Source organism: Entelurus aequoreus, linkage group LG01 (genome assembly GCF_033978785.1).
Source record: "Entelurus aequoreus isolate RoL-2023_Sb linkage group LG01, RoL_Eaeq_v1.1, whole genome shotgun sequence".
In the NCBI taxonomy this organism is placed as follows: domain Eukaryota; kingdom Metazoa; phylum Chordata; class Actinopteri; order Syngnathiformes; family Syngnathidae; genus Entelurus; species Entelurus aequoreus.
In genome coordinates this window covers 64642256-64668140 of record NC_084731.1, presented here as the reverse complement: position 1 = coordinate 64668140, position 25885 = coordinate 64642256, and the positions used below count along the sequence as shown (strand labels likewise).

Here is a 25885-nt window from a genome sequence, read left to right as displayed (position 1 = left end):
TGCTTCTGCTATACCCTACACTTTTTCAGTGCTTTGGTTCCGGTTTTCCACAAGAAAAGCTCTGATAAAACATTCCACTGTTCTCAAATATCTTAATTTTTAATTTTCTACACAAAATAAGATGAAAAAATAAATAAACAAATAAAGAATAAAGAAAATAAATCAATCAATCAGTAATAAATAAATAAAATAATAATAAAACAGCAAATAAGAAAAACTTAAGAAACCACATATAGTTGGTGGGTAGAGAAATTATTTTTTTTCAGATTCAAATTAACAGTATTAACAGTTATTTAACCTTTAACATGAACATTAATGAAACTTTCAACATGAACTGTTCTGAACATGGCTTCTCTTGCCTACTTTTGGCTAGAGGTCTGGCAGCGCTTCCTCTCGCATAGCCGAGCCACATTTGGCTTGAGGGAGGAAGCAATTGAGACCCTCAGTAGACTTTGAAGATGCTCATCAGTAAGTCTGGTCCTGTACTTGGACTTATTGAAGTTCAAGGTGGAGAAGAGCTTTTCACACAAGTACGTGCTCCCAAAAAGGCACATGGTCCGCTTGAACATTCTGGAAAGCTCAGGGAAGCTGGGAGTCAATTCTCTCAAAAATTGCCCAAGCTTGTCTGCTCTTCCACTCACCTCCCTGAACTTGGCTTTGAGTTCAGAGTTGCACTGCAGGTCAATGAGCTCCATTTGAAGCACAGGAGGGGCATCTTGCACATCAAAGGAGAAGGGGTCCGCAAAAATTTGAAATGTGGCTCTGTGCGTCTTGAAGTCTGCAAATCTGTGGTCAAATTCCTCCTGTAGCTTCAAAATGGCATCAGCATACTTCTCACCACTGAATGGTGTGCCTGCATCCACAAGTGCCTTGCATGCTGGGAAATGGCAAAGGTTTGTCTGAGATAGCTGAACTTTCCATAGCATAAGTTTTGTGGAGAATGCTCTCACATTGTCATAGGCAGCACTGACAAGTTGCCCCTGGCCTTGTAACCTCTTGTTCAGTACATTAAGCTCATGCGTGACATCAACAAGAAAAGCTAAGTCCATGAGCCATATAGGATCACTTAACACAGGAACAGCCACCCCATTCTTCTCCATGAAGACTTTCACTTCTGCTCTCAACTCAAAAAATCTCTTCAACATGTTTCCCCTGCTGAGCCAACGTACCTCGGTGAAGTAAAGCACGTCCCCATATTCTGACTCCATTTCTTCTAAAAAAGCACGGAACCTTCTGTGTTTTAAGCCCCTGGATCTGATGTGGTTGATGCATTGCACAACAACAGACATCACGTTGTCAAATTTCAGGCATTTGCTGCAAAGGGCCTGCTGATGGATAATGCAGTGCAGAGCTATGGCTTCCTCCACACCCTCCTCTTCCAGTTTTTTTTGAACAAGTGCCACCAGTCCATTTTTCCTCCCTGTCATTGATGGCGCTCCATCAGTTGTTATCCCAACAAATCTCTTCCATGAAAAACCGGCATTCTCAATGGCATCACACAGCTGGTGAAATATCTCCTGAGCGGTGGTCTGGCCATGCATTGGCATTACTGTGAGCAACTCCTCTGTCACTTCAAAATTGTCATCAACACCACGGACATATATTGCGAGCTGGGCAGTGTCAGTGATGTCTGTGGTCTCATCAAGAGCGACTGAGTATACACTGAAACATTTTGCTTTCTCACACAGTTGATCATAAATGTCACTTGACATGTCACAAATGCGCTCTGCCACGGTGTTGGCAGAAAGGCTGATGTTGCTGAACTGACCTTTCTTTTCTGGACAGACAATACTTGCAGCCTGTAACAGGCACTTTTTGACAAATTCACCTTCTGTAAATGGCTTTCCTGCTTTAGCAATCATCTCACTAACCACATAGCTAGCTTCGACTGCTGCGTTATTCTCTTTGGTTACTTTCTTAAAAAAATCTTGTTGCTTCAGTAGACATGTTTTAAGATTGGCAACTCGGTTGGCTCTCTCATCTCCCTGGTATTTTGCATAGTCCTCAGCATGTCTAGTTGTGTAATGACGTTTCAAATTGTATTCCTTATGCACCGCAACTTTCTCTGTGCAAATAAGACACGTCGGAGTGCCCCTGTGCTCCACAAAGAAATACTGAATTTCCCACTTTTCCTGAAATTGTCTGTGCTCATCACCAACCTTTCTCTTCACTGCAGGCTTTGAGAAAGACATGTTTGGGGCTGTGTAATATATAATTTCACTAGGTATCGCTGTTGTGTTGAAGTTTAAGTTTTAGTGTTTAGCTGACGTACAAAGAACGTAATTTCCGCTGGTACCAGATTGGCTCAGGGTCCTGCGCCTGCATATGACGTCGAGCACGGCACAGTTAGTGATTGGTTGAACGTCAGAAACCATGGAAACACAAAGTGTTTGTGGTGGCCGTTTAATATTTATATTATAAGTTCTCCCTATAAACGTGCATTTTTTTCACACTGACAGGCTCAGATAGTTACAATAAGTGTCCGACAACATACTAGAAAGGAGAAATGAACGTATGTCTACCTTTAGCTTGAGATCGCTGTTTGTTGCGAGAGCCAATCAGTGTGGAGAGTCTCATAACGTTACTGCACACAGGTCCTGTGCGGTGTCCTGCAGGCTGCTGTGCCCGCTGCAGTTTATGGAAGACAGAGTTTACCGACAACCGTTTAACGACCAGGAGAGTTTATGTTTCGCAGCCGGCTCTGGAGGGAGAGAGCCGGTGAATCCCCTGTTTACTGACCGGGAGGAGAGAGCCGGTGAATCCCCTGTGAACTTCCCCTGACCGGGGGAATGGGACTGGACCGGAGTTCGCTGGCGGTTTACCTGACCGGGAGTTTCGGAGGGAGAGAACCGGGGGAAAACCGACGAGATTACATACAAAGTCAATGCAGACCGGAGGTTGTTTATTTTTTTCGCGGGACTGGACCGGAGGACTGAACCACTGCTAGCTGGCAGGCAGCCGGCTCAGAGCAGCAGCACTGAAGGAGAGAACTGGGGGAAAACCCCACAGTTTACCGGCGGCCGTTTACTGACCATGGGAGTATTTTTGAGTATTTTGCGATTATTTTTGTCGCTTTTGCTGTGAACACCCCTTTAGTCCACACAGCAGCAGAACAACAACAAACAGCGATCTCAAGCTAAAGGTAGACATACGTTCATTTCTCCTTTCTAGTATGTTGTCGGACACTTATTGTAACTATCTGAGCCTGTCAGTGTGAAAAAAATGCACGTTTATAGGGAGAACTAGGGAGAATGTGACGCCTCCAGAGGGTATCATGTACCCAGAAATGACAGCGGAGCTTCGGACTTTCAGAGCAGTACAGCGCAGTGATGGTGGTGATCTCAGTCATGGATGATAAGAGAAAAAGCAAAACAGGCGGGCTCGCTCGCGTATGGGCGGGACAAAATCGTGTCAATTGTGTCCGGTGTGCACACAGCTTTAAGCTGTCATTTCTGGGTACATGATACCATACAGCATCCATGTCAAACTCGCGCGGGCCGCACTAACATTAAACTTTCATATCAAGGCGGGGGCCTCAAACTAGCGTCCGGCGGGCCGCATTTGGCCCGCGGGCCGCGAGTTTGAGACCCCTGCTTTAGGGGCTCCGTAGGTTTAGAGAGTCTAATAAAGAATACAAATAAAAATGTGTGCATTATCCTTTCCATCCTTTGTAATGCCTGGTTCACACCAACGGCGCTTGCCGCGCTTTAAAGCGGCGAGCAAAGCGCCGTCATTTTTGTCAATTTTTCCACAAATATCCCGATCTCCGAAGTAATGTTATGCTTTGATACGCTCTGATACGAATTATTTCCCGCTTTGTTACCGTTCCTCAGGATTTGATGCCGCTTTGATACGCTTTAAATCACGCTTTGATACGTTTTATTACGCTTTATTGAACTTTATTACGCTTTGATGCAATTATTATTTTGTGAATTTGATGAATGAATTGCGTGCGCACACATAATATAATAAAAAAGAGAAATATGACAAAAAAATAAGAAAAAAATGTGAAAAACTCAGTATACTAAGTTTTCCCCACATTTTTTAGATTTATCTATTTATTTGATTTCTCTTTTTGTTTTATTATATACAAGATAAAACACATAATGTAATAAAAAAGAGAAATATGATAGACAAATAAGTTAAAAAAAAATTGAAAAACTCAGTATACTAAGTTTTCCCCACATTTTTTAGATTTATCTATTTATTTGATTTCTCTTTTTGTTTTATTATATACAAGATAAAACACATAATGTAATAAAAAAGAGAAATATAATAAACAAATAAGTTAAAAAAAAATGTGAAAAACTCAGTATACTGTTTCCACACATTTTTTATATTCATTTATTTTTTCAATTTCTCTTTTTTTTCCGTTATATTATGTTTTATATCTTCATTTCTTTTATTTCTTTGTCATCTTAATAAATATCTATCTTTCATTTCTTATGCTAGTTGACAATAATAAAAGGTATTTCTTTTAAACGTAACATATTCTCTTTATTATTAAGGAAGATGGTATCAACATGTACAGCAAGCAAAAAACTTGACCAAACAAAAAAGCACAAATAGTATCACTGTTCACCAATCAGGTTACATAATGTGGGGTTCATATGACAAAGGGTACATTATGTTGTATGCGATGATACAAGAGAGTAGATCAACATTGTCCACAAAGTAGAAATTTAAGAACCATTTTTGTTTACATTTTCATACAGAAAAATTATAGACAGTAATGTCAAACTGTAACATCAAACCGCAAACTCACAGAAGTACAGAAACAATGATCATCGTATAAAAAAGGCAATGATGCAAAAGAGAATGGATTTGTAATCCTGTGTTGGTTTTACATAAAGTTTCAATGTCACTAGTCAATATCACAGTCACTTCCTATTTGTAGTTGTAGACTGGGGTCCGCGCTTTGAACCAAGATCTGTTAAGCTTTCCTACGCTTTGAGTCTAGCTTTGCTGAGCTTTGTCACGCTTTGTCACGCTTTGATACGCTCTCGGCGCTTTATTCCATTCTTGACAGAGCGCCGAATTTTTTTAAACCGTTTAAACATTTTTGGCGAACTTGCCGCATGTCCCGCTTCACTACAAGCTTTCCCACGATCCATTACGACCCTCACGCTTTAATCACGCTTTGTTACGCTTTAACGCCGCTTTGCATGCCGCTTTAAAGCGCCGTCAAAGCGCCGTTGGTGTGAACCTAGCATAACTGACCTACTGTGGGGAACAATTTCCCTTGTGGATCATTAACGTTTGTCGAAGTCTAAAGCAGTGTCTAAGATTATAGTGTGTGGGAACAATTGCAAAGATGAATACCACATGATGGTGTGTGACCTAAATATAAACCCTTAAATGGGAAGGGGTCATCATCCCCTCAGCGGGGGTCTGCACACTTGATTTAAAAGGAGCTGTCATGTTGATTAGCACCTAACAAAAGCCAGATCAAATACATGTAACTCTCCAGCAGCACTGATATCAAATACAATTCTCTGCTTTGATAGTGGCTTTGCATACACGGCCTCCCACGCATCTGTGGGATGTTACCCACACTGAGGAATTGGGCAGTCTTAATCGGAGCAGCCGAGGCCCAAATTTGCCGTATAAGGCAATACAACAAACAAGCACGCCTCTGTAGCTTTAAGGTCAACACCCCAGTCAACTTTAGCAAAACAAACTCTGTCTGCCTGTGATGTTTCCTGTCTTTGAGGAACACCCATGTAATTAGACTTGTTCAATTGGATGCCTTATGCAAGGAGCCACTGCTGGAACACAGGTGGCGTTATGGAGTGGATTTCATCATAAACATTCTGGTTACGTGCGCCTCAGAAGTCAAACCAAAATTGTGGAGATAAAAGCCTCACGCAGGATCGCAAACAGGTTTGTTTTTTTTTATTTGTCCATTTTTTTTAACACCAAAGGGTACCAGTGATTAGGGTTGCAAAATTCCGGGAATATTCAAAGTTGGAAACTTTCCATGGGAATTAACGGGAGTATATGGGAATTAACGGGAAATTAAAGGGAATAAACATTGATCTTGCAGCATGATTATTAGAATAGAATATATCTTTATTGTCATTTTACAACAAAATTGTAAGCAAAACTAATTTAGTGCAAATTCATAATAACACATAAAAACATAAGAACATAGATAAATAGATAAAAATACATGAAATACATAAAAATACCAAGCACACAGCTCACATGCACAGTCATTCTTGTCTTGTGTTCAGCGACACTATTGCTTTCGGGTAAAAAGTGTTCTTAAGTCTGTTTGTCCGGCATTTTATTGTATTGTAATTTTAGCTAAAACAACCTAATTTAATGCAAATTCAGTAGAATTTCAACCCTGCACTGTGCATTCCTCCATCACATGTGCAGTGCATTCTTCCGTCACATGCACAATTAATTCCCAGCATGCTACACGCTACAGCAGGGCTATTGAGGCCACACTAGTATTTGAGCCCAAGGACTTCATCCAATCAGGTAAGTGTAGATGATATTACCGGGGTAAATATATTGATCTATGGTATTGAAGTTTAATAGAGGTGTAATTGCTTGTTACTGTATGACTGCAGACTACTCCAGCAGACTTCCACTCAAGCTAGCTAGCTGTTCCTGTACTTGTTAAATGATTTTGGGGCCAATATCTCTAGCTAGCTAGGTTTATGTACCACCACCAGTCTCATAATGAACCGAAAATATTTCTCTGTTAGCCGTGATGCTAATTTTCTCTATGTTAAATCCCATTAATTTATGCTAACAACGCTAGCGATCCGAATTTACCTTTTTTGTGATCTGTAAAGTTCAACTAGCAAATACTAAATCAAAATGTGTAGTTTCCTCTGCCTTCTGTTCTGCTAGCCCAGGGGTCGGCAACCTTTACCACTCAAAGAGCCATTTTGGCAAGTTTCACAAATTAAAGAAAGTGATGGGAGCCACAAAAAAAATTTACAATTTAAAATGAAAACACTGCATGCAGAGCTTAAATGCTTTGTGCTATGTTAACCAGGGGTCTCCGACACACGCACCGGCACGCACTTTAATGTGGACATTTGATGTTAGTGCAGCCCGCGAGTTTTGAATGAATGGCGCTTGAAAGCGTCATACTTGCCAATCCTCTCATTTTTCCCCGGGAGACTCCCGAATATCAGAGCGTGATGACACCGCCCTCTACAGTCTGCCCTAACAGTGTACCTGCTTGACCACACGTAAGTGACAGCAAGGCGTACTACCTCAGCAACCACACATCTTACACTGACGGTGCCAATACCCAGAATCCCATGCAGCACTAACTCTTCCGTACTAGTTCAGCAACCACACATCTTACACTGACGGTACCAATACACATCTGACACTGACGGTACCAATACACATCTTACACTGACGGTACCAATACCCAGAATCCCATGCAGCACTAACTCTTCCGCTCAACCAACGCAAGGAGAGGGGGGGGGGGGGGTTGATGTGTGGGGGGGTTGTGGTAGCGGGGTGTATAATCTAGACCGGAAGAGTTAGGACTGCATGGGATTCTGGGTAATGGTTGTGTTGTGTTTATGTTGTGTTACAGTGCAGATGTTCTCCAGAAATGTGTTTTTCATTCTTTTTTGGTGTGGGTTCACAGTGTGGCGCATATTTGTAACGTAACAATGTTAAAGTTGTTTGATACGGCTACCGTCAGTGTAAGCTGTGTGGCTGATGAGTAAGTATGCTTTGCTGTCTCCTGTGTGTGCGATTAATAACAACATGCAACATGCGGCTGGACTGGCACGCTGTATGTAAATGCTGTAGAGGACAATTACTGCAGTGCAATCAGGGCACGCCCTTTATCTAGTATTTATAGTCTAAATAGGATTATTTTTTCCCTGGGAGTTATTTATGAGAGACACTGAGATCCATAAGTCTCCTGGGAAAATCGGGGGGTCGGCAAGTATGTAGCTGAGCCGCATCAGAGTGGTCAAAGAGCCGCATGCGGCTCCGGAGCCGCGGGTTGCCGACCCCTGTGCTAGCCATTCTGTTGTCATACAAGAATGTAGGTTATAGTTGGATTTAGCATGCTGATTGAGTGTTCATTTATTCATCTAGCCTATTTATATTCATTTGACCATCAGTAAAATATTTTTAAAGACTACTCCAGTTTTTTTGCTGACTATTTATATCTGTTTGTGGCATTGCATTAGTGTTTTACAAGAATAAATAAATACAAACAGAATTAAAGCTGCAAGCAGCGTTGGTCGGGTTTGCATTTTGGCTGGTGCTAGTCCTAGGTGTCCCAATACTTTTTTCCAGTGGTAGTCCTGAGTGAGACCTACATAGAGGTTTTTGTTTCGTGTCTCTACGATATTCGTACTGGGAGTTAGAGGAAGTTGTGTCTGTGTTTTTTTCCTAGGTGCTGCGGCACAGTGGTTGTTTTCTTTGAAGGCGCGTAAAATCACAGCAGCGGAGCAACTTTAGTGCTGCGGGTCTTTGAAGGCTCGTAAAATCAAAGCGGTAGCACCTTCCAAAACGCCGTCGTCAACTTTTAATCAGAAGGGTTCAATCTCTCTCCTGTAGTAGTTTGAAGCCGAAACGACAAACGCGCTCAGAGGAGATCATGTTTGATGTTTGGTGACCGGTTTTAACAAACATTTTGTTTTTAAGGAGGGATTGCAAACTTCCTGTTGATTTTTGCTGTAGGATGTCAATCTATGAAATGTAGGTCTAGCTGAGACCTACATAGAGGTATTTGTTTCATGTCTCTAAGACAAGACGTTCCTACCGGAAGTTACAAGCAGTTTTGTCTGAGTTTTCCTCTGAGGAGCAGTTTTGTCTCAGTTTTGTCTCTTATTTATTTTGGGGTTCGGTCTTTTTTTTAGATCGCAATTTCCACCAGTCCCGATGTGTGTGAAAAGTTTGGTGAGTTTTGAAGTATTTTAAGGGGGTCAAATTACAGCTCAAAGACGCAAAAATTAGTGTTTTTAGTCATTTTTTGTCTTGAAGGGGAAATTGCCAACTTCCTGTTGGTTTTTGCCAGATGATGTGTCATTATGAATTGTAGGTCTAAGTGAGACCTACATACAGGTTTTTGTTTCATGTCTCTACGACCTTCCTAGTGGGAGTTACAGGCAGTTTGTTTTTGTTTTTTCCTAGGGGGCACTAGAGCGCAATTTTGATTTTTGGGGTTTGGTTTTTTGACTAAAGTGTTTGGGGCACGTGAGTTTTGAAGCATGTTAAGGGGGGCAAAGTAGTGCGCAAAGCTGCGGAATAATAATAATAATAATAATAATAATAAACATTACAATAACAATAGGTTCCTTTGTACCTGTACAAAGGACTCCCTGTGGGAGTCCTTTGTACAGGGTACATGCGAACCCTAATAGTGCCACGTACACCATCTGATGTGTGGAGACATTTCACCCCGGAAAGGCTGTGTACATTTGCAAATACTGTGCAAAGAGCTACGTCAGAAATGCCACAAAGATGCAGCAGCATATAGACAAGTGCCCAATAATATATCATCATTGTAATTCACCATTAATTCCCATATATTCCCATTAATTCCCATGGATGGTGCCCAACTTTGAATAATCAAAAAATGGTCAATATTTCCAAACTTCCCAAGCTTAACTTCCCGTGGTAAATTTCTGGAAAGTTTCCGGAAATTTACCAGAAACTTTCATCAATCAATCAATCAATGTTTATTTATATAACCCTAAATCACAAGTGTCTCAAAGGGCTGCACAAGCCACAACGACATCCTCGGTACAGAGCCCACATACGGGCAAGGAAAAACTCACCCCAGTGGGACGTCGATGTGAATGACTATGAGAAACCTTGGAGAGGACCGCATATGTGGGTAACCCCCCCCTCTAGGGGAGACCTAAAGCAATGGATGTCGAGTGGGTCTGACATAATATTGTGAAAGTCCAGTCCACAGTGGATCCAACACATCAGCGAGAGTCCAGTCCATAGTGGGGCCAGCAGGAAAACCGTCCCGAGCGGAGACGGGTCAGCAACGCAGAGATGTCCCCAACCGATACACAGGCTAGCGGTCCACCCGGGGTCCCGACTCTGGACAGCCAGCACTTCATCCATGGCCACCGGACCTGTGCAACTCCCCCTCCACAAGGGAGAGGGGAGCAGAAGAGAAAAGAAAAGAAACTGCAGATCAACTGGTCTAAAAAGGGGGTCTATTTAAAGGCTAGAGTATACAAATGAGTTTTAAGATGGGACTTAAATGCTTCTACTGAGGTAGCATCTCTAACTGTTACCGGGAGGGCATTCCAAAGTACTGGAGCCCGAATAGAAAACGCTCTATAGCCCGCAGACTTTTTTTGGGCTCTGGGAATCACTAAAAAGCCGGAGTTCTTTAAATGCAGATTTCTATATATATATATATATATACATATATACTAAGGCTGAAACGACGCGTCGACGTAGTCGACGTCATCGGTTACGTAAATACGTCGACGCCGTTTTTGTGCGTCGACGCGTCGCATAATGACGTCACACTACCGTCATGGCGAAGCGCAAAGCAGACGATCAAAGAAGACGATGCGAGCGGTGCGAGCGAGGGGGGAAAAGCATGCCAAAAGTGGTCAAAAGTGTGGGAGTATTTCAATAAACGGCCTAATAATGTTGTTGTATGCACACTGTGTCGAGCGGAAATGGCCTATCATAGCAGCACAACGGCTATGAGCGAACATTTGAAAGGAAAACCATCAACTAGTCAATCGTCCGTGCGAGCATACGTTGTCATCATTACACAAAAACATGAATGTGTCATTTGTATCTGCTAGGGGTGTAACGGTACGTGTTTTGTATTGAACCGTTTCGGTACGGGGCTTTCGGTTCGGTACGGGGGTGTACCGAACGAGTTTCTAAGCTAAAACTAAAGTCTTAACAAGCTGCTTTGCTCCGTCTGCCTCTGTCTCAGCACGCAGCATTGTCCCACCCACACAACCATCTGATTGGTTCACACGCAGCATTGTCCCACCCACACAACCATCTGATTGGTACACACGAAGCATTATCAGCCAATCAGCAGTGCGTATTCAGAGCGCATGTAGTCAGCGCTTCAGCGTGGAGCAGATAGGTGTTTAGCAGGTGAGCATCAGGCAGCAGACTCTCCCCAAATGATAATAAACACCACCCAGTCAACTACTAGTAACATCACTATGAGCCCGTTGACCTTCTAGAAACTTAAACTGCAGCTCAGCTCACTCGCAATCCTGGCTTGAGGTGAAGGCTAATTAGCTCTCAGTTCCAGCCACATCGACCCCTTCTGAGCGCCTATTTTCAGCTGCTGGGAATATTGTAAACAAGAAAAGAACCAAAGCATGTAGACATGCTAACCTTTCTTCATTACAACTGTTAGACACTCACTGGAATGAGTAGAATTGGTTATTGTGTACTGTGTTGGACTGGATGTTTATTTTGCACATTTTAAAAGCAATACTTAATGTTTACAGTGCTCCAGAATATTTAGATTGGCACTTTTTTGTATTGGATGTTTATCTTTATTTTTGCACATTTTAGCAAATAAGCAATACTTTCACTTTTGTTGAAATGTTTACACTGTTGTTACAGAATATTTCGTTTTGCACTTTTTTGTATTGGATGTTTATCTTTATTTTTGCACATTTTAAAGCAAAATAAGCAATACTTTTAATTTTGAAATGCTTATACTATTGCAGAATATTAAGATTTGCACTGGATGTTGACTTTTATATTTGCACATTAAAAAGCAAATAAGCTACTTTTAATTTTGTTAAATGTTAAAAGTTTTAAATGTTTACATTGTTACAGAATATTTAGTCATGTTGTTGTCAATGTTGACTGAGTGGCCATACTTCTTTTTTTTTGTAAATAAAAGCCATGCCTTTTGAAAAAACGGGCCTACATTTATTTTTTCATCTTCATTTTGAATAAAAAAATAATCGGTAAAAGGAAAAATAATCTATAGATTAATCGAAAAAATAATCTATAGATTAACCGATTAATCGAAAAAATAATCTATAGATTAATCGATAGAAAAATAATCGTTAGCTGCAGCCTTAATATATACATATATATATATATATACATATATACATATATATATATATATACACATATATATATATATATATATATATATATATATATATATATATATATATATATATATATATACATATATATATATATATATATATATATATATATATATATATATATATATATACACATACATATATATATACACATACATATATATATACACATACATATATATATATATATATATATATATATATATATATATATATATACATACATACATACATACATACATAAAGACATACATACATATATATATATATATATATATATATATATATATATATATATATATATACACATACATATATCTACATATACATACATATATATACATATATATATATACTGTACATACATACATATGTATACATATACATATAGTGTACATACATACATATATATACATATACATACATATATATACAAATACATATATATATAGTGTACATACATACATATATATACTGTATATACATACATACATACATATACTGTATATACATACATACATACATACGTACATACATACATACATACATACATACATACATACATACATACATACATACATACATACATACATACATACATACATACATACATATATATATATATATATATATATATATATATATATATATATATATATATATATATATACAGTATATACATACATACATATAATAGGGCTGGGCGATATATAGATATGCGCGATATATCGATATGCGCGATATATCGCGGGTTTGTCTCTGTGCGTTATAGAAAATGACTATATTGTGATATTCGAGTATGCGTTCTCACGCAGTTGCTTTTAGCTGCTGGCATTACACTCCAGGCTCTCCTCGCTCTTTCCTGTTTTTCCTTCTCACAGACAGCAAGCGCAGCTTCTACAAACGTCACATACTGTCACGTCATACGTCACATACGTATACGCCCTCGCGCAGCAGAGAGGTAGCAACATGGCTAACGTTAGCTGTGATGCTAGCGGTAATACGAGAGAAAGAAGGTGCGAATCTGGTAACAAAAGAAGGAAAAATTAATTCCCCCAAAAAACAGCAGGTGGTCCATCGCCTGGCGGTGGTTTGGCTTCAAGTGGGAATATGTCGAACAGACAACCGGAATTTGTCAAGTGTGGGGCCAAAGCGTTGCTATAAAAAGTAGCATTACTGCTTATATGTAGCATCATTTGAAAAGTCACCTGCTAGAGAATGAAGAGTGCTTACTCCGCATGTCAACATCTCCGTTCAGTGCCACACGCCCACACCATCAAAATGCAGAGGCAAACATTTCCAGATCAACACCATATGAAAAAATAGTGATTTTTTTTAGTTGTGATTTCCTTCTCTGCATGAAAGTTTTAAAGTAGCATATATTAATGCAGTATGAAGAAGAATGTTTTAATGTAGACACATAGAATCATCATACTGCTGTGATTATATGCATCAAGTGTTCATTCAAGGCTAAGGCAAAATATCGAGATATATATCGTGTATCGCGATATGGCCTTAAAATATTGCGATATTAAAAAAAGGCCATATCGCCCAGCCCTAATATATACACACATATACATATATATATATATATATACACATATACTAGGGGTGTAACGGTACACAAAAATGTCGGTTCGGTACGTACCTCGGTTTAGAGGTCACGGTTCGGTTCATTTTCGGTACAGTAAGAAAACAACAAAATATTAATTTTTTGGTTATTAATTTACCAAATTTGTAAACAATGGCATAACATACATATACACACAGGGTCCATTGCCAGGGTTAATGTGGTCAACATATATAAAATAAAAACTAAATAAGATAAGGCTCTGAATTGTTTCTTAACAAAACCTTTATACATATAAAGTGCTTTTTTTGATTGATTGATTGAGACTTTTATTAGTAGATTTCACAGTACAGTACATATTCCGTACAATTGACCACTAAATGGTAACACCCCAATAAGTTTTTCAACTTGTTTAAGTCGGGGTCCACATTAATCAACATTAAACTGCCTCAAGTTGTTGCTCAGATTACATAAAATGACAAAACTTTTCTTCTACATATAAAAAGTGCAACATTAAACAGTTTCAAGTCAACTCATCATGCTTAATTTATTACAGCATTTGGGAAGCCTGTAGTTGATTTTTATTATGTAAATGTTATATTTTTATCAACATGTGATAGCAGGGACCCTACCATTCAAAACTAGGCTGCTCCATTACTAATGATTAATGTAACTATAACTAAAAAAATAGTACAATAACAATAAGAGACACTATTCATCCCTGAACACCATGGAGTTCATGTAGGCTTAATGATGCAGTTACATTATTATATCAACTATAATAGACAGCAACTCTTTATTTAACATAATGTCCTTTTTTGCTGCTTCAACACAGCTCAATCAACACAGAAAAAGGTAAAGTGAAATAACAGACAGACAGGGCTTTGCTGACACACACACACACCAAAATGAGCTAACGTTACGCTAAAAGCGAATTAGCCTTCACCTCAAGCCAGGACAGCGAGCGAACTGAGCTGCGGTTTATGTTTCTAGAAGGTCAACGAGCTCATAGTGATGCTACTAGTAGTTGACTGGGAGGTGTTTATTATAATTTGGGGAGAGTCCGCTGCCTGATGCTTACCTGCTAAACACCGATCTGCTCGACGCTGGAGCACTGACACCATGCGCTCTGAATATGCACTGCTGATTGGCTGTTACCGCTCTGTGTGTAACCAATCAGATGGTTGTGTGGGTGGGACAATGCTGGTTGCTGCAGAGTACTGACAGAGAGAGAGGCAGTACGAAGCGGAGCAGCTTGTTAAGACTTTAGCTTATCCGGCTACTTAATATGTTCGTGTGGAAACTTGTTCGGTACACCTCCGAATTGAACCGAAACCCCTGTACCGAACCGGTTTAATACAAATACACGTACCGTTACACCCCTAACACACACACATAATTAATTAATATATATATATATATATATATATATATATATATATATATATATATATATATATATATATATATATATATATATATATATATATATATATATATATATATATATATATATATATATATATATATTTATAGATAGAGCAAATACCGAAGAAACCGCAGTTTTTCGGTTGAAACAACTACGGTAGCTTTATTGTCCTGGCTACAACAGATGTTTGAATAGTGAAACGGTTAGGATCAGTGAAAAAAATGTGGGAGGAGTCGTCGTAGGAAAAAAATGGGGAAACGACTGGAAAATTATGAATTCCAGTAAAAGCAGTAATTTGGGTTAAAGTTTAGAGAATTTCCTGCGTGCTCCGAACCTCTTAAAGTTTGAACGGGATTAATCGTATGAACGACGTGGAAAACTCTACGGACGAATCAAATAAAACAGATACATTTTAGTGTTGTATAACACAGCACTTCTTAACCTTTTGGACCTTGGGGCCCAAATGTTCCACCACAGAGGGGCCATTCAAATATTAACACTGAATTAGAAATCTTACTCTTTAATCATATTTAACAAATATATTCTACTTGCAGTTTATCAGGAAAAACCTTGTCAAGTGATATGTAGACATGTGTTTAACACAAAGATTATTATCAAGGCTTAGGTCAGGCTGATTGCAAAAATAAATAATTAAATATACGGCAGAAGAAGGGACTCATAAAAACTGATGAAAAATGTTCTTACATTTGAGACAAACCAAAAAATGTTTTATTTTATTTAACTCAACATTATAAAGCCATGTAGAAATATGAAGAAAACAATAACATTAATATTTGTTATTACACAGACGTTTGTGATCAATTCAAAAGTGCAAAAAATCTAAACAAAATCAAATATTGAGTAAAGTTTTATGAATAACAAATACATAAATAAAACATTAATGTAACAATCTGCAAAACACAACAACATCACAGTCCTGAAGAAGAAGGGACTCATAAAAACTAATGAAAAATGTTCTTACATTTTAGACAAACCAAAAAATATTTGATTGTATTTAATTCAACATTATAAAGCTATGTAGAAATATGAAGAAAACAATAACATTAATATTTGTTATTAAAAAGACATTTTTGATCAAGTCAAAAGTGCAAAAAATCGAAACAAAATCAAATATTGAGTTACATTTTATGAAAAAAAATAATTAAAAAAACATCAATGTAACAATCTGAAAGACACAACAAAATTCCAGTCCTGAAGAAGGGACTCACAAAAACTGGTGGAAAATGTTCTTACATTTTAGACAAACCAAAAAATATTTTATTTTATTTAATTTAACATTATAAAGCCATGTAGAAATATGAAGAAAACAATAACATTAATATTTGTTATTACATAGACGTTTTTGATCAAGTCAAAAGTGCAAAAAATCTAAACAAAATCAAATATTGAGTTACATTTTATTTTATTTAAACATTAATGTAACAATCTGAAAAACACAACAAAATCCCAGTCCTGAAGAAGAAGGGACTCATAAAAACTGATGAAAAATGTTCTTACATTTTGAGTTTGAGTTTGAGTTTATTTCGAACATGCATGCGTACAACATGATACATCACAATTTCCAGTTTCTCTTTTCAACATGTTCGAAAAGGAGTAGGAAGAAGCAGAGCTTATTTAATCCTACCCCTTTTCTTTTACATAACAGTTGCTAAAACTTTTGTTCACTTCCTGTTCTCAATTTATTCACAATATACTCCATAAGTAATCACAATAAAAATAAATAAATGAATAAATAATACTCGGTGAAGTAAGTTACATTTCATATGGTGAGATGACTAACATTATTTTCAAAAAATGACAACATTTTAGACAAACCAAAAAATATTTTCTTTCATCTAATTAGAAAGCGAAAGAAAAAAAAACAACCTTTTGTCATAATGATTGTGAACGATAAGTAAAATTTAAAAAAAAAGGGCTGTTCCACTTTTAAAACAAATAGTGAAAGTAGTAGAGCATTTATATGTACAGTATATGTCGGCGTTCATAACAATGGTTTGGTATGCTAATTGAAACTACATCCATGATCAAATACATTAAATCCAGTTATTTATGGCAGTGAGAAGAAAAAGTGCTTCATCTTTAGCTGCTGATTAATCGGATTTGTCTCTGGCACGGTTGGAATCCTTTTTTCAGTTTGCATGCTGGACTCCATAAAGATAGCAATGCTTAACAAGGGGGGGGTATTATCTTCAGCTGCTCTGCTGCTATTATTACAAGTCCAAGTTCCAGGCCAACAGAAAGTTCTAACTTTTTTTTTTATTTCTTCACATTCCCAAGTCATCGGAGCAGGGAGGTAATGAGTCTCATTTTTATAGTGTTTGGTATGACTCGGCTGGGGTTTGAACTCACAACCTCCCAGTCTCAGGGCAGACACTAACCACAAGGTCACTGAGCTGATAATTAAGGGTGGTATCCGTATCGCATCGATACTAGTGTGATATTTTTCCATCATCATTGCTCAGGACTGGAATGTTGTTGTGTTTGTTGTGCGTGGCGAAGTTGGTAGAGTGGCTGTGCCAGCAATCGGAGTGTTGCTGGTTACTGGGGTTCAATCCCCACCTTCTACCATTCTAGTCACGTCCGTTGTGTCCTTGGGCAAGACACTTCACCCTTGCCCCTGATGGGTGCTGGTTAGCGCCTTGCATGGCAGCTCCCTCCATCAGTGTGTGAATGTGTGTGTGAATGGGTGAATGTGGAAATACTGTCAAAGCGCTTTGAGTACCTTGAAGGTAGAAAAGCGCTATACAAGTATAACCCATTTATCATTTATTTATTTATTATAGTTACATTAATGTTTTTTTAATTTATTTTTTTTCGTAAAATGTAACTCAATATTTGATTTTGTTGAGATTTTTTGCACTTTTGACTTGATCAAAAACTTTTATGTACCGGTAATCACAAATATTAATGTTATAGTTTTCTTCATATTCCTACATGGCTTTATAATGTTAAGTTAAATAAAATAAAATATTTTTTGGTTTGTCTAAAATGTAAGAAAATGTTTCATCAAATTTTATGAGTCCCTTCTTCTGCCGTATATTTAATTATGTATTTCTCCGTACCGCATCGATACTAGTGTGATATTTCCATTATCTTTGCCCGACAAAGCAATAATAATTATTGACTCTAAACGATCCGTGTAAATGACTTCCATTGGGATACTTTGCCAGCTATGTAAGACGCTAAGGAGTGACGAACATGACTTACCTTCAGCCATGGCGGCTCGCAGGAGGAATAAAAGTGCGAGTTGGCGGCCAAAAGTCTGTCATTTGTACTCCTCCTGCCAGGGTCGTGTGGGCGGGCCAGACCCTCTTCTTATTCCCATGTGCATTCCGGCTCTTTTTTTATAGATTCACACTGTTTGGCTCTGCTCACGGTTCCTTGTTGGAGAACGCAGGCAGCTTTTATAATTCAGATTTCTTTTTGAAACAATGATTTAAGTGATGGGAATATTGTTTATTAAATTAACAATTTAATTTAAAAAAAAAAAAAATCACCCGATCTACAATTTTAACTCAAAGAGACTATGTGTTCACGAACAACCCACCGTATACTGCGTTTGCTTGGTTGGGTTTTGTTGTCCACTGTCAAACGCAAGGCCCGGGGGCCATATCTGGTCCACCACAGCATTATATGTGGCCCGCGGAAGCCTGGAAATTATGTGTAAAAAAAAAAAAAGTACTTTATAATTTCTTACTAAAAAAAAAAATGCATGTGCTGTATGAAATGATATACATTTAAAATTGTATTATCTAATATTGCTGCGATGAGGGGGCGACTTGACCAGGGTGTACTCCGCCTTCCGCCCGATTGTAGCTGAGATAGGCTCCAGGACCCCCCGCGACCCCGAAAGGGGATAAGCGGTAGAAAATGGATGGATATATATATATATATATATATATATATATATATATATATATATATATATATATATATATATATATATATATATATATATATATATATATATATATATATATAATTTTTTCACTGATCTTAAAGGCCTACTGAAATGATTTTTTTTTTATTTAAACGGGGATAGCAGATCCATTCTATGTGTCATACTTGATCATTTCGCGATATCGCCATATTTTTGCTGAAAGGATTTAGTAGAGAACATCGGCGATAAAGTTCACAACTTTTGGTCACTGATAAAAAAAGCCTTGCCTGTACCGGAAGTAGCGTGACGTCGCAGGTTGAAGGGCTCCTCACATTTCCCCATTGTTTACACCAGCAGCGAGAGCGATGCGGACCGAGAAAGCGACGATTACCCCATTAATTTGAGCGAGGGTGAAAGATTTGTGGATGAGGAACGTGAGAGTGAAGGACTAGAGTGCAGTGCAGGACGTATCTTTTTTCGCTCTGACCGTAACTTAGGTACAAGGGTTCATTGGATTCCACACTTTCTCCTTTTTCTATTGTGGATCACAGATTTGTATTTTAAACCACCTCGGATAGTATATCCTCTTGAAAATGAGAGTCGAGAATGCAAAATGGACATTCACAGTGACTTTTATCTCCACGACAATACATCGGCGAAGCACTTTAGCTACGGAGCTAATGTGATAGCATCGGGCTTAACTGCAGATAGAAACAAAAGAAATAAACCCCTGACTGGAAGGATAGACAGAAAATCAACAATACTATTTAACCCTGGACAAGTAAATACACGGTTAATGCTTTCCAGCTTGGTGAAGATTAACAATGTTGTTGCTAACGACGCCATTGAAGCTAACTTAGCAACGAGACCTCACAGAGCTATGATAAAAACATTAGCGCTCCACCTACGCCAGCCCTCATCTGCTCATCAACACCCGTGCTCACCTGCGTTCCAGCGATCGACGGAAAGACGAAGGACTTCACCCAATCATCCGTGCGTTCGGCGGCTTGCATCGGCTAGCGCGTCTGCTATCCAAGTAAGTCCTCCTGGCTGTGTTGCTACAGCCAGCCGCTAATACACCGATCCCACCTACAACTTTCTTCTTTGCAGTCTTCATTGTTCATTAAACAAATTGCAAAAGATTCACCAACACAGATGTCCAGTATACTGTGGAATTTTGAGATGAAAACAGAGCTTTTTTGCATTGGATTCAAAGGTGTACCAATACTTCCGTTTATCTAGTGACGTCACGCTCATACGTCATCATACAAAGACGTTTTCAACCGGAAGTTTAGCGGGAAATTTAAAATTGCACTTTATAAGTTAACCCGGCCGTATTGGCCGGGTTATTGTTGCAATGTTAAGATTTCATCATTGATATATAAACTATCAGACTGCTTGGTCGGTAGTAGTGGACTTCAGTAGGCCTTTAAACAAATTGCAAAAGATTCACCAACACAGATGTCCAGAATACTGTGGAATTTTGCGATGAAAACAGAGCTTTTTGTATTGGATACAATGGTGTCCGAATACTTCCGTTTCAACCATTGACGTCACTCTCATACGTCATCATACATAGACGTTTTCAACCGGAAGTTTCGCGGGAAATTTAAAATTGCACTTTATAAGTTATCCCGTAGCTCCGTAGCTAAAGTGCTTCACCGATGCATTGTCGTGGAGATAAAAGTCACTGTGAATGTCCATTTCGCGTTCTCGACTCTCATTTTCAAGAGGATATAGTATCCGAGGTGGTTTAAAATACAAATCCGTGATCCACAATAGAAAAAGGAGAGAATGTGGAATCCAATGAACCCTTGTACCTAAGTTACGGTCAGAGCGAAAAAAGATACGTCCTGCACTGCACTCTAGTCCTTCACTCTCACGTACCTCATCCACGAATCTTTCATCCTTGCTCAAATTAATGGGGTAATTGTCACTTTCTCGGTCCAAATCGCTCTCGCTGCTGGTGTAAACAATGGGGAAATGTGAGGAGCCCTTCAACCTGCGACGTCACGCTACTTCCGGTACAGGCAAGGCTTTTTTTATCAGCGACCAAAATTTTATCGTCGATGTTCTCTACTAAATCCTTTCAGCAAAAATATGGCAATATCGCGAAATGATCAAGTATGACACATAGAATGGATCTGCTATCCCTGTTTAAATAAAAAAAATTCATTTCAGTAGGCCTTTAAGATTTCATCATTGATATATAAACTATCAGACTGCGTGGTCGGTAGTAGTGGGTTTCAGTAGGCCTTTAACCGTTTCACTATCCAAACATCTGTTGTAGCCAGGACAATACAGCTAGTTGTTTCAACCGAAAAACTCTGGTTTCTCCGATATTTGCTCTATATATATATATATATATATGTATATATATCCATATAGATCTATAGATAGATCTATATCTAAATAGTTGTTTCAACCGAAAAACTCCGGTTTCTCCGGTATTTGCTATATATATATATATTTATATATATATATATATATATATATATATATATATATATATATATATATATATATATATATATATATATATATATATATATATATATATATATATATATACAGATATATATATACAGATATATATATATATATATATATATATATATATATATATATATATATATATATATATATATATACAGATATATATATATACAGATATATATATATATATATATATACAGATATATATATATATATATATGCAGATATATATATATATATATATATATATATATATATATATATATATATATATATATATATATATATATATATATATATCTGTATAGATCCATAGATAGATCTATATCTAAATAGTTGTTTCAACCGAAAAACTGTGGTTTCTCCGGTATTTGGTCTATATATATATATATATATATATATATATATATATATATATATATATATATATATATATATATATATATATATATATATATATATATATATATATATATATATATATATATATATATATATATATATATATATATATATAGATAGATAGAGCAAATACCGGAGAAACCAGAGGTTTTCGGTTGAAACAACTAGCTTTATTGTCCTGGCTACAACAGATGTTTGGATAGTGAAACAGTTAAGATCAGTGGAAAAAATGTGGGAGGAGTCGTCGTAGGAAAAAAATGGGCAAACTACTGGAAAATGATTAATTCCAGTACAAGCAGTAATTTGGGTTAAAGTTTAGAGAATTTACTGCGTGCTCCGAACCTCTTAAAGTTTGAACGGGATTAATCGCATGAACGACGTCGAAAACTCTACGAACGAATCAAATAAAACAGATACATTTTAGTGTTGTATAACACAGCACTTCTTAACCTTTTGGACCTTGGGGCCCAAATGTTCCACTACAAATATTAACACTGAATTAGAAATCATACTCTTTAATCATATTCAACAAATATATTCTACTTGCAGTTTATCAGGATAAACCTTGTCAAGTGATATGTAGACATGTGTTAAACACAAAGATTATTATCAAGGCTTAGGTCAGGCTGATTGCAAAAATAAATAATTAAATATACGGCAAAAGAAGGGACTCATAAAAACTCATGAAAAATGTTCTTACATTTGAGACAAACCAAAAAATATTTTATTTTATTTAATTCAACATTATAAAGCCATGTAGAAATATGAAGAAAACAATAACATTTTTGTGATTACATAGACGTTTTTGATCAAGTCAAAAGTGAAAAAAATATCAACAAAATCAAATATTGAGTTACATTTTATGAAAAAAAATAAATACAAAAAACATTAATGTAACAATCTGAAAAACACAACAAAATCCCAGTCCTGAACAAAGATAATGGAACAATATCACACTAGTATAGATGCGATACGGATACCACCCTTAATTACCAGCTCAGTGGCCTTGTGGTAAGAGTGTCTGCCCTGAAACTGGGTGGTTGAGAGTTCAAACCCCGGCCATGTCATAAAAAAGACTATAACAAATGGGAGCCATTACCTCCCTGCTTGGCACTCAGCATCAAGGGTTGGAATTGGGGGTTAAATCACCAAATGATTCCTGAGCGCAGCCACTGCTGCTGCTCACTGCTCCCCTCACCTCCCAGGGGGTGAACATGGGGATGGGTCAAATGCAGAGGACACATTTCACCACACTTAGTGTGTGTGTGTGACTATCATTGGAACTTTAACTTTAATTGCGTATTGTTGACTTTCTGACATTGTGCGTGCCATTGCACAGGGCAGACATGTTTGGCTGAGTCAACAATGATGTCATGTTCTAGGAAGCACTAAAACATTTACTATAAACTACATGAAGCAACTTCTGTAGAAATTGCGTGTGTATGCCCCAAATGCTAAAGCTCAACTGAAACGCTGATGGAATGTAGAATTAATGTACAAAACCCAAAAGCAGTGAAGTTGTCACGTTGTGTAAATGGTAAATACAAAACAAAATATAATGATTTGCAAATCCTTTTCAACTTATATTCAATTGAATAGACTGCAAAGACAAGATAGTTCATGTTGGATCTGAAAAACATTATTTTTTGCAAATATTAGCTCATTTGGAATTTGATGCCTGCAACATGTTTCAAAAAAGCTGGCACAAGTGGCAAAAAAGACTGAGAAAGTTGAGGAATGCTCATCAAACACTTATTTGGAACTTCCCACATGTGAACAGGCTAATTGGGAACAGGTGGGTGCCATGATTGGGTATAAAAGCAGCTTCCATGAAATGCTCAGTCATTCACAAACAAGGATGGGGCGAGGGTCACCACTTTGTCAACAAATGCCTGAGCAAATTGTTTAAAAACAACATTTCTCAACCAGTTATTGCAAGGAATTTAGGGATTTCACCATCTACGGTCCATAATATCATCAAAAGGTTCAGAGAATTCGGAGAAATCACCGCACGTAAGCCATGATATTACGGACCTTGGATCCCTCAGGCGGTACTGCATCAAAAAGCGACATCAGTGTGTAAAGGATATCACCACATGGGCTCAGCAACACTTCAGAAAACCACTGTCAGTAACTACAGTTGGTCGCTACATCTGTAAGTGCAAGTTAAAACACTACTATGCAAAAGCCATTGATCAACAACACCCAGAAATGCTGCCAGCTTCGCTGGGCCCGAGCTCATCAATTAAAAGTGCTTTACAGAAAACTAAAAGAAGGCAAAAATAAAAATATAAAATCATATTTCAAATTAAAATCTGAAAATATCATCGTAAAAAAAAATCAAATAGTGTCGATAAAATACTTCCAGTTGTCATACGCACAATTAAATAAAAGTGTTTTCAGGCTGGATTTGAACATTGCCAACGTCGAGGCCCGTCTCACATCTTCTGGAAGACTATTCCAGATTTTAAGAGCATGAAATGCAAACTTAGTTTCACCATGTTTTGTCCTGACTCTGGGCACCAGGAAGGAGACCACTCCCTGAGACCTCCAGGGCTCGAGAGGGTTCAAATATAATTATTTAGATTTATGATAATTTTAGATTCAAACTGACGTGAGAGAGAAGCATGCTAGGCACCGAGCTAAAGGCCTGTGCTGTCAACGCGGTGTCCAGCTCTAGCTTTTAAGGTTGTCAGGGAGTTATGCGACAGTTGTGTGGACCCATAATGCATTGCTGCAACAGTGCTACCTTTTTTAGCTAAGTTCGGCAATAAATAAATGTTTTTTTTTTCTTTGCAATGAATTATATCATCTTATTGTATGGAACATGTTCTAACAAAGTATATTCCTTTAACTAAAAAATGTTTAAACCGTAACCAAGATTGATAGGTGAGGTAAACAAATCCCTGGCTAAAAAGCCAAAGGAGAGTTACACATATATCCAATTTTCATCTTTGTGACTTAACTGGTGCGGTGGTCAAGCAGCTCGTGTGTAGCAATAAAAAAAGTGAGAGTGAGTGGGCAGTTTTAGCAGAAATGGTGTATTGTGTTCTATTGTTGGGTGTTCCAGTTCTTCAAATAGAGAGATGGGAAAGAAATTCCATGGAGTCCTGAAATAAGTGGTTCATAAAAGTAATAAAGCCTGGAACTGGACACCCTTGGACTAGTCTTTGTAATGTGATCATCAAAGGTCAAAGCTATATTTCAAGTATTCAAGTATAGCAGTTGAAAAGTTGTACTTTTTTCATTTTTCAACCTGCTGGCCGTTTCTAAGCAACTCAAAAGTCAGCACAGAATGGGTCATGTCGGGAAATGATTTGGAATTGTACAAGCACACACACACACACACACACACACACACACACACACACACACACACACACACACACACACACACACACACACACACACACACACACACACACACACACACACACACACACACACACACACACACACACCTACCTGCTCAGTGGCCTAGTGGTTAGAGTGTCCGCCCTGAGATCAATAGGTCGTGAGGTCGAGTCATACCAAAGACTATAAAAGTGGGACCCATTACCTCCCCGCTTGGCACTCAGCATCAAGGGTTGGAATTGGGGGTTAAATCACCAAAAAACGATTCCCGGGCGTGGCCACCGCTGCTGCTCACTGCTGCCCTCACCTCCCAGGGGGTGATCAAGGGTGATGGGTCAAATGCAGAGAATAATTTAGCCACACTTAGTGTGTGTGTGACTATGATTGGTACTTTGTTTTTAACACTCACGCACGCACACGCATTCTTGTATTTGTTACCTTCTTGAGACATGAAAAAAATGCCTCCCTCTTTAGGACCAGCCTTTCTAGATATATAAAGATGTGTATTTACAACATTAATAATATATACATACTATGCAAATTATAAAAAGGTAAGCTGTTAGTAAAACATTTTTGGGGGAGTGTTTTGTTTGTAATTGGTTTTCAATCTTCATTATTTACTTCAAGTTATTACAATATGTCTGTTATTACAAAAT

General features: G+C 37.8%; 1 protein-coding gene and 1 long non-coding RNA gene across 2 annotated transcripts in view; one reads left to right on the top strand and one right to left on the bottom strand.

Annotated features, from left to right (window-relative positions):
- The window catches only part of tgm2b (transglutaminase 2b), an 80548-nt gene extending 62169 nt beyond the window's left edge, over positions 1 to 18379 (bottom strand). Inside the window, exon 1 of the mRNA XM_062056386.1 lies at positions 18305 to 18379. Coding sequence (XP_061912370.1) covers positions 18305 to 18314 — 10 coding nt within the window. The 5' untranslated portion in view covers positions 18315 to 18379. The remainder of the gene's footprint in view (positions 1 to 18304) is intronic.
- The window catches only part of LOC133655852 (uncharacterized), an 88652-nt gene continuing 68342 nt past the window's right edge, over positions 5576 to 25885 (top strand). The window contains exon 1 of the long non-coding RNA XR_009827058.1: positions 5576 to 5883. This is a non-coding gene — a long non-coding RNA (uncharacterized LOC133655852). The remainder of the gene's footprint in view (positions 5884 to 25885) is intronic.